The sequence below is a fragment of the Rhyacophila brunnea genome, unplaced genomic scaffold (assembly GCF_057557595.1).
Source record: "Rhyacophila brunnea isolate RB1 unplaced genomic scaffold, BYU_Rbru_1.0 scaffold_14, whole genome shotgun sequence".
NCBI lineage: Eukaryota > Metazoa > Arthropoda > Insecta > Trichoptera > Rhyacophilidae > Rhyacophila > Rhyacophila brunnea.
This window is the reverse complement of record NW_028232796.1, coordinates 5478460-5495504: the sequence shown is the minus strand read 5'-3', so window position 1 is coordinate 5495504 and position 17045 is coordinate 5478460. Positions and strand designations below refer to the sequence as shown.

Genomic DNA, 17045 nt, shown 5'->3' with positions numbered 1-17045 from the left:
TTGACAGCGATGCGAAAAGTAAGATTTGAAAAAGTTGATAAAATTTATAGATCCACCTACTGCACTTAATTTGTTAATGAGAATATCATGATCTACCCGATCAAAAGCCTTTGACATATCTGTATAAATTGCGTCCACTTGACAATTTACGTTCAGCGAATGAGATATGTACTCAGTATACGTCATAAGGTTTGTAACTGTTGATCGAGCTGATCGAAATCCATGCTGAGCGCCAGTCAGTTGACCATCTACATGTTTATAAATATACCTATGCAAAATAGACTCAAATAATTTAGCTGGTGCAGATAGAACAGCCACCGGGCAAAAATTTATTATTTCAGAGCGCGAGCCTTTTTTGTGCACCGGACGAATACGGGTTAGGCTCCAACAATCTGGGAAGACAGAAGTACTTAGGCTGAGATTAAATAAATAAAGCAGGGGGTCAGTTAACAACTTATGACAGCCCTTTAAAATCCAAGGGGGGATACCATCAGGACCTACTGAGGATTTTGGATATAGTCGAGAGAAAGCATACACCATGTCAGTCTCATCCAGAAGACCAATATCTAGTACTGGCCAGGAAGATGAAATACTATCCGGGTGAGGTGTGGGCAATATCGAAGGAGCTTTAGAATATACAGACATAAAATATTGAGCGAAACCGTTAGCAATGGACTGGGAGCCACTCAAAACACTCCCTTCCAGAGACAGAGATGATAATTGAGCAGTAGAGTCGCGCGTACTTCTAACGTAATTCCAAAATGATTTAGGATCTGACGCTAATTTCCCCCCGATACCATCAATGTATGACTTATACGCAGCACCGATGGAACGATGCACACTCCTACGCAGATTAGAAAATAAAATATAATCGCTGAGACACTTCGATTTCTTCCATTTTTTGTGATGCAAGTGCTTTAGTCGAATGTTTTTAATTAAATCAAAATTGAACCATTTTGGGTAGCTGCGCGAAGAGCCCGATAATTTTTTTATAAAGAATGACTTGTCAAATACATTATATATACATTGGTAAAATACCTTCACTGCAGCATTGACGTCACTAATCGAATATAAAATTTCCCAATCAACATTCTGAAATTCGTAATACATATGCAATAGGTCGCCCTTAAAGAATTTCCACAAATTATTATTAATAAACTTCGATTCAATACATTCACTGTCTCCATTTCCAACATTATGATGTTGAATACGACTATTTGTGAACCGTAAAGAATTTAATGGCAAATCTATTGAGAGCGCGGGGTGATATGCATCTTCAGGTATAAGTGGGTCGGCACACGCATGTACCGGTACACAACAATCTGAATCCGCCAAAACTAAGTCCAAAATTCGCAATGATAATGATGATACGAGTATATTATTCGAATTGAAACATTTCATTATAATTACCATTCCAGTGTAAAAATGTTATAAAAATATGTATAACAAGATAATTACAACAACAGGTTCGCTGATGACAAAAAAAAATCATCTACCGATTCACGCGATATGGTTGATGGAATATTTGTAGGACATCACTAATGTATTATGTCAGCAATAAGTATTTATCAACATTATCAAACCAACCGCGACCGTAGAAATCCGAGTAGTGACTTACTTAAGTAAAAGGTATTATTGCCGTCGATATAAGAATCCGTAGGCATTGTATACACAATATAAACAAAACTCGAGCACTTAGAGCTTCTTTGCTTTCTCTCCCTCCTGGCCAGTGATGCGAAACATCTTCACGAAAACGTATCATGACAATAATATTATGGTATGTCATGAATTTATGTAATGCTCCCGTGTAATCAATTTTATTATTCAATGACGTAAAGTAGGTAATCAAAATATTGACGTTTTTAGTATGAAAAAATCAGTCGTGCGTCTGACATTTTTTTTTTTTGTTATTGGGATAATTCGGTTTTTTCCGTTGTGTAATGTTATCAAAATAATGAGACTCGAATGCAATGGGCATAACACCATTATCCAGAACTAGGTGAACAAGAATTGGTAATTTGTGTTTATTTAGTTAATCAATTGAGAAGTGTACCATTATCGACAAATAGTTTTATATTTGGATCTACTTTGGGTTTTCCTGGTGGAAAATTAATACTATTTTCATCAGGAACAAACAGAATACTATCAAAAGTTTGAATTCAGGGTCTGGCAAGTACACATATCGTTTTTCAATGTATTTATGAGTCAGAGTAGGGACTTAATAGTTTTTTTATTTTTTTGGAATTATTCATAACCATCTCCTTGCTTTTTCGTACAAGGTGGTTGGTAGTAATTTTAACAATCACAAACACCCAGGCTTTGAGAAAAACACATAAATATCGTGTCCTGACCGGAAATCGAACCCAGAACTCTCGGGTGGAAGACAAGCGCCTTACGCACTGCACCACGAGAGCCGCCGGACTTAATAGGTTGAGCAAGTTGCTGACTTCAATTTCTCGTAAAAACAAAATCTGGCAATACAAACCTCGACTCTGTGGAGGCCCATATGATCTTATTAGGATCAGAAATGGTCGATATAAAGATGTACTTATTACATTTCGCTGTATCACAGTTTACCAAGAGCTTTCGTCCCAGAAAAAAATAGCCATATAGCATTGATATCAATAAATGACCCGTTGTTTATAGAGAATTTCAGATATATGTATAGTAATGTTCCAATTGTATTAGATTCAATAACAACATTAATTTGATTTTGATCGGTATCAAAATCTGATAATAACACTGTCATTATTATAAGATAGTTGATAGGTGCTAATTGATATTTACAACCACCTACTTGCTAATCTACTTTTTAAGCATTCAGAATTTTATATAAATATAAACGATATGATTGTATTTCTAATTTACTTACCTACCTATTTTTTCTGTCTTTCTCTTGTATTCCGATGGTTTATATTACGTTTTGTAAGTGTTTTATTTATACATTACTTTGAAAACAATGCTATACAACCATCGGTTTCGATACAACATCTCACGGTGAACTGTGATACGGCTAACTGTATACGTACAATTCTCCAGACACGCTAGACTGCACCGAGGGTAATTTAAGAGTGTTTGGTGGATGCAACTGGAATGCATTGACGCAAGCACATTTAAGTGTATGCAATCTTGGGTAACTGCTCCTGAGACAATCACAGTCATAAAAAAATGATGCTCCATATCCAAACGTCAAGTCCCGTAATATGGCCGAATAAGACCGGGACTTCTTTCGGTGTCCCCGTCTGGGCCCACCCTTGCTGGAGGTGCACATCACCTATTGTACATCAATGACATCACCGTAGATAGAGGACACTTACTTTTGTAAAGAGATTTCACTATCTTAATGAAAAAGCTGGGGCAACATTTAACATTCGACCGTGTTTAGGAAAAAGGGCGTAACCCACACAGAACAAATTTTACAGGAGAGGTAAAAAACGTTTTTTGAATGATTTTGGTTCAATATTAAAAAAAAAAATAGGCACAGGTATGATGATTTATGATGTGATGTAATATTTTTTCGATCTTTTAATAATTAAAGAAGTTATTACAGAAAAATCATTTAAATTGAGGGTAAATGCTTTTTTCCTTAGATTAAAACTTAATTAAAGCTCAATTAAAACCTGAATTTAGATAATAAATCGGCATTTGAAGAGAACAAGTGTTTAGTTGTATGCATTTTTAATATCCAATAAAAGCACATTTAGAAAAATTGAGGGTTACGCCCTTTTTCCTAAACACAGTCGAATATGCACCTACTGATTTTAATTAGTTTTATTATACACATAATTTAATATATCAGAATCGATTTCATCCACATAGTATGACATTGTTCACTGAAATTTTAAGCTAAGTAGACAAAACATACCTTGATCATTTTTAAATTAAGTACCTACCCAATATAATAACTTGTCTTATTTTAAATAATGTAAGTAAGCAATGTCTCTCTAGCAGTAATTGACAGTTAACACAATTAAATATAGTAAATAATACATCTCTATCATTCGTATCTGTACTTTCTCGTAAGTTATTCAAAGCCGCTTACTAAACAGCTAAATAAGAATAAATTTAAAAACCAATATTATTCTGTGACGGTAAATAGACTTCAACGGTAGGTTAAGCGAGAAAATTTATGAGGTACATCGTCAAAATTTTATTATATCATTGACTTGTTGGGACAATAATCCCAATCCACTAGTACAATTTTAACTTGAATTACGTGGTTAACCTATTTTTTTTTTAATATTGTTCATGTTTGCTCTTGGGACCCAGGCAGTGGCGATTCTCCCTTGAGAGCACTGGAGCGGTGCACACCCACCCACTCAATTTATGCGAAAAGACTTTTTTTAAATGAGTATTTAATTTATATTTGATTAATTAAAAGTGTTCTGATCTATTACCGTAGTCATTAATTCATATACAAAAACAAATTCTAATATGTGTTTTTAACCGGCTATTTTATATAATAATATTATATGTTGATGGGAGCGATATTCGCCATTGCTCGACCAAAGCGCCCAGTAATCTAATTTCGATTTCTTTGCATTGAGAAAGAGCGTCGTCTGTCGCGTGGAATAGCAATACGTAAATATTTTTTCTACGTGCTCGGGAGCGACAGTTTCAGTCGCTCTCGGCCCGAACGCAGATTCATCGGTTTTAAAACAATACAGCCCGTATCACACATACAATTATTGTTTGACAATTTTTATTCAATATTATTATAAAAATAAATTCTTTTCACAGTACGCATTTAAATTTCCGCACATGTTGACAACATTTCTCAAATTTAGGCGAAGTACAATTTAAAAATAAACTTCAAGTTTTTTTTCAGTTTGATAACTAAATTCACAATGTTTATCAATTATGATATCTCTCCAAACTAGCTCTGTAATACGTCTGACTTTTTAGATAAAAATAAACTCAAAAATGAATTGTCTGTTATTTACAGCTTGGATAATTTTTATAATGCTGACACATTTACGAAAACGGTTTTACTATTAAATTTAATTTTTACTATTCCGATGACATCAGTGGAAAGCGAAAGATGTTTTTTCACACTGAAACGGATCAAGTGTTTTAGTAGAAACACCATCGCGCAATCAAGATTGAACGCATTATGTATACTCAGTATCGAAAAAAGAATGATACAAGAGATTCCTGACTTCAACAAACGCGTAATTGAAAAATTTGTGTCGATGAAAAACAGAAGAATGGATTTCTCATACAAATGAACAATAAATCCCGGTCACTGCCAGATACGAGATATTTCGGTAGTAGTAATAATTCGGTCAAAACAAAATAGTTCGTGTCAACCAGTTTGTGTTAATGTTTAAAATCCATTTTTTTTCAAGAAAAACTGTTTTAAGAGGTACAACAAATAATAAATAGTGAGTTATTTATGAGTTATTTTAAATGTACTAAATTAAAAAAACCAATAGTTTTATTTTTTATTTTTTGGTGAAGTTTTGATGAAGGCAAATGCCTTTTTACGGCAGTCAAAAGGTGAAAAAAGTGAACTCCCAGTAAAATAACTCACCGGTCGCCACTGGACCCAGGTCTTTCATTCAAGCCATCAAACACCGAAATATTATGTTAGGTGGATTTCACATAATTTTAAGTACAATAATAAATTAAAATATAAAAATAATATACAACATTACCTACCAAGTACACGATAATATGTTTTTTTTCAATTTTCCATGTTTACTCACTAGGATCATTTAAACACAGGGAACTAATGGGAACTGTGGGTCTATTCTATACTTATCGACCGCTAAAGTGATAAAGTGATAAATATTATCAAACTTAAGGTAGGTTTGTATCAAAGTATTAGCACTTATTGTAACAATTATAATACAACCAACTTTTCGTAATTGTTACAATAAGTGCTAATACTTTGATACCCTAAGTTTGATAATATTTATCACTTTATCACTTTATCGGTCGATAAGTATAGAATAGACCCACTATACCTAACGGGTAAGGAGAAGCAGGCAACCGATCTCGAGTAAGGAAGAATACGGGATAAATTTAAACAGGTGTCAAGAATACGTAATACGTCGCATACTGACAACTGCTCTCGGCTTATGCATTGACGCTCATTGATATATTACACAAACTATTGCACGTCTATAATGCGTGGTTCATTTTCGTAGGACACTCACATATTCAACACCCTGCGTCCAAATTTACTGTACTGGTATTATAGCCAATCGGAATTCTATTTATTATCTGCTCTGTGTTAATATACCATTCCTGCTCCAATATAGCGCATATATATATATAAATATTATTTCGACCATATCCGATCCTAAAGGATCATATGGGCCTCCACAGAGTAGAGGTTTGCATTAACAGATTTTGTTTTATACGAGAAATGGATGTCAGCCACTTGCTCAACCTATTAGGTCCATACTCTGACTCATACACACATTGAAAAACAATATATTGTGTACTTGGTTAGACCCAGGATTCGAATCTGGGACTGGGTTATAGTCCAACGCTTAAGCCGCGTGGCCACCGTGAGTATATATATTTATATATAGGGCGGGCAAATGGTTGGCTAGGGCCTCAATGAAATGCACTAATGCCAATAGGTACATTTCTATAAAGTGTTGAGACGCTACTCTACAGATGGCCAACAAATCCTATCTCTAGCCTCCACGTGGCGTCCCCTGGGCAATGCAGATGTGGTGTGTCTTGTGACAGTATAACTCATCTGTAGCTAACAGAGAAGGGTAAAAGGCGAAACTTTGGCGCCTTAAAACGAGAGACCTCTTGGCTACGGGAAGGAAACCCCAGACAGAAAACCACACACCAACCCGTTTGGACAGCGTGGTGTGTTATGTCCAAATACCCCCATGGAGCAAGAACAAAAAGAAGAACTCGAAGAAGAACTCGAAAAAATCCATTGGGATGTTGTCGGGCTCAGCGAGGTAAGACGACAAGCAGACGATATCGTTAATCTCCACAGCGGACATGTACTCTGTTATAATGGGACTAAGACCGGACGCACAAGCGGTGTCGGATTTTTAATCCACAGACTCTGGAAAGATCGCATAGTTGAATTTGATTTCTCCTCAGATAGAGTAGCAAGTTTAACACTTCAGCTCAGCAAAAGATACCAGATTCTGCTTTTGCAAGTTTATGCGCCCACTCAAAACTCATCCGATGAAGAAGTGGAGGAGGTATATGAAGAAATCAGTACGTTGAAAAATAAACGGAAATGTCACTTCACTATAATCATGGGGTAACTTTAATGGACGAATCGGATCTCAACACCAGGATGATGCACCCGTCGGGCACTTCGGACATGGCACCAGGGATGGCCGAGGAGACATGTTAGTGGAGTTTGCGGAAAACTACAATCTCTACATCATGAACTCATTCTTCAAAAAGAAGCCTTCCCGAAAATGGACATGGCGAAGCCCAGCGAAACGAACCAGCGAAGAGAAGAGAAGACAAGAAGGATATTTTACTAGACTGCACAGTCATTAACAGATATAATACTGGCAGCGACCACCGAATGGTAAGGTGTAAAGTACGATTTAACATCAAACGTGAGAGATCCAAACTGATGCAGAAGCCCAGAGTCCGCAGAGGCTTGAGAAGCAGAGTAGAATTCCAACAAGAGCTGGAAAACAGGCTAGCGGCTCTCCAGGCTGAAAATGACCCCATATCCCTACAAAACACCGAAGCAATAACAAAAATCATTATAGAATCTTCGGAAGAGACAGTTGTTGCTATGGTTGAACGAGTAAACAAACTTTCAAAGGAAACGTTGGATCTTATGGAGCTGCGTAAGAGTACGAAAAGCGAGCAACAAGTTGCAAATGATCTCGAGTACTCCACGTTGTGCAAAACTCTACGTAAAAACATACGAGAAGATCTTTGTAAGTTCAATATAAACCTTGTAGAATCAATTGTTGCGTCAGGAAGGAGCTTACATAAGAACAAGCAGCATCTGTCAATAGGGAGACGGCAGATCACGACACTAAAAGCGCAAGATGGAAGTATCGTGCGTAACTGGGATCATCTACTGGACACTGTTGTAGACTTTTACAACGCTCTATACAAAGATGACACAAACATCAATTCAGATCTTCCGGTGAACGAAGAATATGGAGATCCTCTTCCCTAGGTTACTACCACAGAAGTGGAATATGCTATAATGTGCATGAAGAGTGGGAAAGCCCCGGGAGAAGATGGGCTGTCTATCGATGTTCTCAAACGGGCCGGGAGGACGGTGAGCGAAGTGCTCGCATGTGTGTTCACGTCTTGTCTGCACGAAGAGAACATCCCAGAGTCATGGAAAAATGCCCCCATTATTATTCTCCATAAGAAAAGAGACACTGAAGATCTGAAAAACTATCGACCAATTAGTCTACTGCCAATTCTGTATAAGGTTTTTACGAAAATACTCTCAAACCGTCTCGAAACATTTCTAGACGAGAACGAAATCAAGAGAGCAAGCCGGATTCAGAAGAGGCTACAGTACTATGGATCATATACAGGTCGTCAGAAAAATCATAGAGCGCCACTAGGAATACAAACTGCCATTATATCTTGGTTTTATAGACTATGAAAAGGCGTTTGATTCCATCAAAAAATTCTCAATTATAGACGCCCTTAGCAACCAAGGAATTTCCAGACGCTACATAAACATATTGAACAGTATATACAGTGATGCCCCAGCATGCGTAAAACTCCACAAACGGTCGTGTAAATTCCCCATTAACAAAGGTGTCCGGCAAGGTGATACCATTTCACCTAAACTATTCACCGCTACTCTTGAGGATTTAGGAAACTTGATTGGGAGGAAAAGGGTGTTCCAATTGATGGAGAGCACCTCAGTCACCTGCGCTTTGCAGATGATATTGTTATACTCTCACAAGACCTGAAAGACCTCTAAGGTAGAAATGCAAGAACTCGCGGATGTCAGTCAAACGGTCGGTCTAAAGATAAATGTCTCAAAGACAAAAGTGATGAGGAACTGTTTTTTGGACCCTGCGATTATCTGTATTTCTGGCACCCAACTCGAGCAAGTCAGCAGCTACGTCTATCTCGGACAGCAGGTATCCATAGACGGAAGCATGCACGATGAAATTGCTCGAAGAACAAAGCTGGGATGGAGTGCTTTCGGACGTCTGAATAGTATCTTTAAGAGTGGCCTACCATTATGTCTTAAGCGTAGGGTGTTCAACCAATGTGTGCTACCCGTGCTCACGTATGGCTGCGAGACGTGGACCCTCAACACGAGAGATGTCCAAAAGTTAAGAGTCACACAGCGAGGCATGGAGAGGTGCATGTTGGGCATCACGCGAAAGGACCGTAAGAGAGACGAATAGGTTAGGAAGCAGACAAGAGTACGCGATGTAATAGATGTTGCCAAACAGCTGAAATGGAGATGGGCGGACACATTGCTCGCCAAAAGGACGGCCGCTGGACAAATGCCGTCATCCAATGGTACCAAAGGGGTACGAAACGGCCACAGGGTCGCCCTAAAAGCCGCTGGATTGACGAACAGGTAAATTTCGGCGGAAATACGTGGCAGCGAACGACACAGGACCGAGAGAGTTGGAGAAAGCTTGGGGAGGCCTTCATCCAGCAGTGGATTGACCCCGGCTGATGATGATATATATCTATTATACAGATGTGTCTTCACATATTTGCATAGCCTTTTTTATGGAGATCGGTTATTACCCATCCACTCAACCCAACAATATTTTTTCGCTCGATCCAAAAACATAGCATATTTATTATTATATCGAGGATTTGAACTCATAACACACAGAATAATACGCTTAATTCCTCTACGGTGGGTACTGCCACAAGCATGTTTATTATGTTGCTAAAAAATTCACCTAAACAAACGATGCAAGATCAATTGGAAATCCTAATCAAAGAATAATTGCGGAAGATATTATACCGGACTGGGAATAATGACATGAGGAGTACAGTGCCAACCCTGGGCTGTTACAGGAGTATATTAATGTCGAAAATATTTAACCTGTGCTAAATAGTCAAAAAAAATACAATTCTTGACACTATCAATAAATCAAAATTGTAATATCCTTAGTTAAATGTAAGTAGATTACCATATTTTATCCTAACCTGAGCATATAGGCATCAACGAAGTAGAGGTTATTTTACAGATTTTACGATGAATATCTGATACCCATTGGTTCCTTGCACTGAATAAAATATACATTACAATATCATTACTTTGTTTTAATTACAATGATGGTAGACAGATTTTTAATAGAATTTTAAATACATCAGATATCGTAGTTGTTAGTAATTATGTATTTACTTAAGTGAGTGTGTGTTTAAATCTCAAACCATTACGACACATGTTTTTGTGTCGTAATGTCGTAATCATATATGTTGTGATTTTTAATTTACTAACTGAAGTCTCCGACTATATCAATAATTACATTTTGCAATATCAAAATAACTATATCTACTTAGGCATATGATATGTCAAAATAAAAATAATTCTGACAGTAATAAAAGTCAAACAAAATAACACCGAATTAAAATCGAATCCAATGTCTTTATCATTCAAAATTAATTCAAAATTGGAAGGAACAAATAAACAAGCTTTGTATTTTATATATATAAAATAGATACGTATCTACCATACTTTGGAAACTACAGTAACAATTTGAATGTCTTTGAATCACAGCGGCATGACTGAGAAATTTTCACCGTAAAATTGCTATTAGGCGTTTCTCACTGCTCATTCGCATATTTAATGGTTTGGTAATTCATATCTCACCTTCTTACAATAATATCTTCTTCATAATGGTAATGGTAAGTACCTACTCCGTTCAACCGTGCAGTACACATTTCTAACCGACACGTGATGTTTACACTTATCGTATTTACTCGAATGCCGACTTCCGCGTAATGCAGATCGAGTATTTTTAATAATTTGATTGATATATTATTATATTGGTCATGCATTGTATTACATTCTTACGATTACCTGCGACTTCTTTTATTAAAAAATATATAGATTAAATTTCAATTTCAATTTATTGCAGTATGTAAGTATGTAAGTATGTAAGTTTGATCTGAACTATTATTAATATTTTATTCTATAAGTTGATTTTATAAAACTGTAATTGAACAATCAAAGATCGTGGAGTAATTATTATGAAACTGAGGAACTAGTGAAATAAAAAATAACGATAATTAAATAATAATAACGATAATTTTTAAATCGATTTTTTACTATGCAGTGTTTCCCAACCTTCTTTGTGCCATGCCCCACTTCAACGCTTCAAAAATCTGCTTCAAAATTTCATAGTTAACTAACAAATTCTAAAAAAATGAATTTCTTCAAATAAAAAATGCACATAGACAATACTGTTACTAGATGTACAACACTGAAGAAAATTAGTGCAACCCTTGTGCCTGTGAGCTTCAAAGAGATTTTATGTGAGGTACTAATTTGGTAAATTTTAATCTTAAATCTCCACAGTTTGTGATATTAAAACGATTTCTTTTTTTTCAGTAACAAATCATTTACAGCGCTCAAGTGCCGCATTTAACTAAATATTATGATGGGAATAGCAACAGTAATTTTCTCGTAAAGTCATGGTTGCAATATCAAAAAAATATTTTCAAAAATGCGTTTTTTACGAAAAAAATGTAGAAAATAATAATGATTTGCACATTGCCCTCCAAAACATTAAAATTTCCCCCGGTGGGGCGTACGTACTGAAGGAAAAATTCGGCCAGCTTACCCGTAGTAGATTTGTCTTGCGAGTGGGGTGACGTGCTGGGCGGGGTCGTAGGCCTCTCCGCGTGAGGACCCTGCCCCAGGAGTGGCTGGTCAATCTCAGCTCCCGCGCAGCAGGACCCGAACATGAAGCCGTCCACGCAGACGCCCACGTGTCTGCCGGACCCTCGGAGGCACTCCTGCACGAACATGCACGTGCCGCTGATGCCGCCCACGGAGCACGGCTTGCGGGAGATTTGATAGCCTGGAATGATAAGAAAAATAATAAGAACTATTATATTACGCAGTATAATTGGTTCGGCCATGTTTGTACATAGTGCACGTTTTAAATTAACGTGACATAATCCAATTAAAGTTTTTTGAGTTGATAAAATAAGAAACAAATACGCGACAAAAGGGGGGAGGTGGTCTGGCATAATGTGATGATTTGTAAGAAACTCCATACAAATAATATTCCATACATAATTCAGAAAACACTGAGAAAATATAGCCAATAGAAAAAATATTTTTTCGAAAAAAGTAAGACACCCGGCAGGAATCGAACCTGGGCGCATAGGGAATGTACAGAGCGCGATACCCAAGAGACGCAGGTTCAATTCCTGCCAGGTGTCTTACTTTTTTCGAAAAAAAAATCTATTGGCTATATTTTCTCACGAGTGTTTTCAGAAGTATGTTCAATAATTAGAATGGTACATTCTTAAATCTTGTGAATTATTCGTTTAATAAAAAAAATAGTTTATTAAATATCACCAACCCTAACCTAACCTAACCCAACCTAACCTAACCTAAACTAACCCAAACTAACAATGAATCCAGTATATCGGCTTTTTTTTTAAATGTGTTTGCCGCTGTATCCGGTATAACCGACTAGTACCGAACATTATTATACTGAAATCTATCATTTCCAATAAATTATCAATGAATAGCAAAGCTTATCTACTAGATTATGCCAACCACGCATAATACTAAAATAATCCCCAAACACGAAAATGATGAAAAGTGGGGAAAATGTGGCTAATTTTGATCGACGTAGTAAAAACGAATGCAGGAAAGTTGACGAAGCCAGACCTCAATTTTAGCCACTTAGAAGAAGAAGAAAAATATTAATTATATGCAAATTATTCAGATTTATAATGCTATTAAAATAATACTTAATTGCTTGCTAATAACTTGCGATGCTTGTCACATTTTATAATATCAAGCCGAATATTCGGTACTGTTCGGTTATCAGGAATACAGAGGAAAACACATTTTGAAAATACCCGATACACTGGATTATTTGTTAGTTTGGGTTAGTTTAGGTTGGGTTGGGTTAGATTATGTTAGGTAAGGTTTGGTTAGGTTAAACTTACAAATAATCCAGTTTCAAAATGTGTTTTCCGCTGTATTCCTAATAACCGAACAGTACCGAATATATCATACCGGACCCGGAAATTTCCGGTTTTTTTTCCGGGCCGTAATTAATCTAAAATTTTCAGCCATCTATTAACTTTTTCGAAAAACTTTTGATGCAGTCAAGTAAGCAAAGATTCAAACTACTCTTCTGCATCATTTGTTAGTAGATACTACTACTATCGACTGGAAAACTTGCCGGTATTGATTGGGTTTTAAAATAGTTTATTGCTACTTAATACTTAATTTTCAGTGACAAATTTTCAAAACAAATAATATAGCATTTTCTATTATTAGTTCATAATTACATTATACGTGCATTAAATTGACGATGTTTCATTAAAATAATGGGGAAACGTTTGCAAAGCATAAAAAAGGTATGTGGGAAAAATTTAGCAGTCAATCTGCACTAATTACTTTATCCATTGTGCAATCTCGATACCTACATAATATGCAACACGTTTTACTTGCTAATGATGCGATTTATGGTCAGTTTATAGTCAGTTTTTTGTATTTAACATTTGTGAGTAAAGTATTGTTAACTTATTTATAAATTAATCATTAATTAGGTCAATAAATATTATGAAGCAATCATTATTCGTAAGATTTTTATCACACTTGAATGGTCAAAGACATAGTTTATAATTAATATATTTAGAATTATCTTCAAATGTGTTACTTTTGCCCATTTTTTGAATAATAAAATGCCTAATTCTTGTCAAATTTGGGATCACAGAGATTATCAATATAATTTTTTATCGTAAATATTTCACTATAATAATGTCAACATAAATTTTACTAATGATTTTATAAATGCTTTTAAAACCTAATAAATGTAAAAAATCTCAACACCACTGCACATGCATCTACTGAAATATGACTATATTCTAAAACATTAGAGCGAGAGGTTTAAAAGAATAGTATGTTATGTAATAAAAATACTTTATGCAGTCATCAAATGTTAAAAATAAATATAAAGGATAATAAGGCTTCAAAATTATATAAATATATTATCTACAACGTTTAAGGAATGTCCAGGAATATGCTTTTAAAATGCAATAAAAGCTCAATTTTGACCTACGCTGAGCATGTCCCCCCTTAAGTCCCACACCATACAACATTTATTCCCATAGATATCAGTACCGGTTAACTAGTAAAATATTAAATTCTCAGAATTCAGACAGTAATAAGGGCCATCAAAATTATTTATTGCTGAAATCAATTGGCTTACTTTTAAAACATTAATAGTATTATGATAACTTGTCTTTTTTACGATGATTCATTAATATGCCATAAAGCATAAATTTTGCTGTTTATATTTAAATAACCTGATATTATGATCGCCTTTATGTACACTTAAAGTAAACTTGACACGGATGTACAGCGAATATTTTAAAGTTATCTTAATCGAACAGTCAAAGAACATAATATTTTTACCGACCGCACGTGATAATATTTTTATTACCTGCATTGGACGCAGTAACGAAAAAATGCACTAACATATATTGCACATTTTAATAAAACTAGCATTTTTCATGATATATTATTTTTCAGTCTTTTCATTATCGTCGTATATTTATACAATCTATACGAGATTCATCACCCATTTCTATATTTCTTTATATTTAATTTGCCTGTATTTTACAACGTTTTTCTTAGCTCGTATTCTTAATTGTCCGGTAGTTGTTTATCCGGTACAAATCTACAAATCTTGCAATCGATTTTGTATATTAATAATTAATAATATTAATATATACGTGCGTTACTATGGAAATCAATATGATATGTCAGTATTATTTCTATCAAGTAGAAATTTTTTTGATCGTTTAAGCTAGTCAAGTCAAGTTTATATTATGATTCAACAGAAAATTTAAAAACGTTGTAAGTATATAAAAAGTTCTTTTTATCTTGTAATTATTTGATCTATCTTCGTCGGGTATTATTATATAATTTTAGTCCATTGGCTTAAGCTCATGTTACTTAAAATGTCACTTTTTTTTTATTTATTAAGGAAACAAACAGTTATATTTTGATTTAAAAATATTTTTAAAAATAGAATAGTGAAAAGTTATTGCAACCAGCAAAGTTTTCATATATAAATTATAATATAGTTAAGCCTAACAAGATAGAAAGTAATAAAATAAGAAGAACATAAATATGAAGAATTACATAAGGAAAATGAGGAAAAATATTAAATAATCATAGACAAAAAAGTAACATTTTTAAAGTATATATTATATATGTGTTAAGGATGGCGAAATTCAAATGTGATCACGATCCTCAGCCATGGATGTACGACCAAGAAGAAGAAGAAGAAAAGATATGTGCTAAGAATTATCAAAATATATACATGATACGAGTGATAGAACAGAAAAGGAGAATAATAATAAAGGGAAACACATACATTTTAAATTCGATTAATTACACGAAACAGGTGAATTATCAAAAGGATCAATGATGGAGAAATACATATTGTAATTTAAACAAGAGCGCCGAATAAAAGAGTTTTGTGCATAATAATTAGAATCACTACGACTTACATGGTACAAAGCTTGGTTTCGCATAACTCTTGGTGGACAATGGAAACCCAACCTTTTGACTAGGTAACCTTATTTATAACATTGTCTTGAGAAAAATCAAGTCAAAATCGAAGATTTCGAATAGTGTCCACATTTTTTGTGAATAGTTTAAAAACATGACTGTCAAATATAATTATATGAATCCAGCTAAATACATTATGCAGCATAGAGTTATGTATGATAGTAAAATATTTTAAATCATATACAACATGCTATAAACAATTGTTCTTTTTTTCTAGATTAGTTTAAATTAGTTTAGAAACGTTTAATAGCCCAGCCGAATTTTTTTTTTATATTTTTTCAGTTTTTGCATTATGTCAACTATATCATAAGCGAACCGAAAAATGTAGGTTAATACGTTCTGGATAACTACGTTCAATTGAATTCCAATGACAGGTGGTTAAATAACAATGCTATTATACAACCGCCTGCAATTTGACAGGTAGCACATGCCTAACTGTTGCGTTACAATATGACGTCATTATTTTCGTGATGATAGCTATCCTTGAATTAAAGATGGGTGGCCTTTCTACTCATAGATGTCTTTTAAAATTATATCAAACTGTCAAATGTCTAAAAAAAATGTCTTATATTTTTTCATTGCCTTCGATGTTTCTTTCTCCATATGAATATAATAATTATCATAGGATGAATTATAGTAGCCGACTTTTCTTTCTCATCAGCTAGATAACTTGACTGTTTTATAATTTAGAGTTGCATTATCACTACCACAGAACAGATAATAAATATAATACCAATAGGCTATATTCAATATGCCGCATGGTGAAGCAGGCTTTTGAATGTGTGAGTGTCCTACAAAAATGAAGCACGCATTTATACACGTGCAATAGTGTGTGTAATACACCAACATTAAAAGAGCGTAAATGCATAAACCGAGAGCAGTTTTCAGTATTCGACGTTAAACGTATTCTAGACACGTGTGTAGTTTAACCCGGATTCATCCTTACTCGAGTCGGTTACCTGCTATCGCCTTACCCGTTGTGTATTTCAGTTCCCATTATTTCTGAGTTCCCTGTTCACTACCCTAAAAAACAGGCTCATCGCATTTTTATCATTTTTGCGATTTTCATGCCAATTTGTTCAACAGGGGAAGTGGTCAAGAATATTATCGATTTCAATGTTTCATAAATGAAAGGAGAAGAAAGTGTAGTCATTGCAAAAATCAGCTTATTCTGTATGAAATTGCACAAAAACGTAGGATATTTTTTTTTTTCACTTTTATTGTATTTCAAATTATATGAGAAATCAATTTATAAATTCTTTTAATTGATATTAAACCCATTTTTCTACTAATAACAATTTCATTT

General features: G+C 34.7%; 1 protein-coding gene across 1 annotated transcript in view; it reads right to left on the bottom strand.

Moving 5' to 3' along the window:
* The window catches only part of Sb (serine proteinase stubble), a 176828-nt gene that overhangs the window by 115427 nt on the left and 44356 nt on the right, over positions 1–17045 (bottom strand). Inside the window, exon 2 of the mRNA XM_085941766.1 lies at positions 11751–11990. Coding sequence (XP_085797892.1) covers positions 11751–11990 — 240 coding nt within the window. The remainder of the gene's footprint in view (positions 1–11750; positions 11991–17045) is intronic.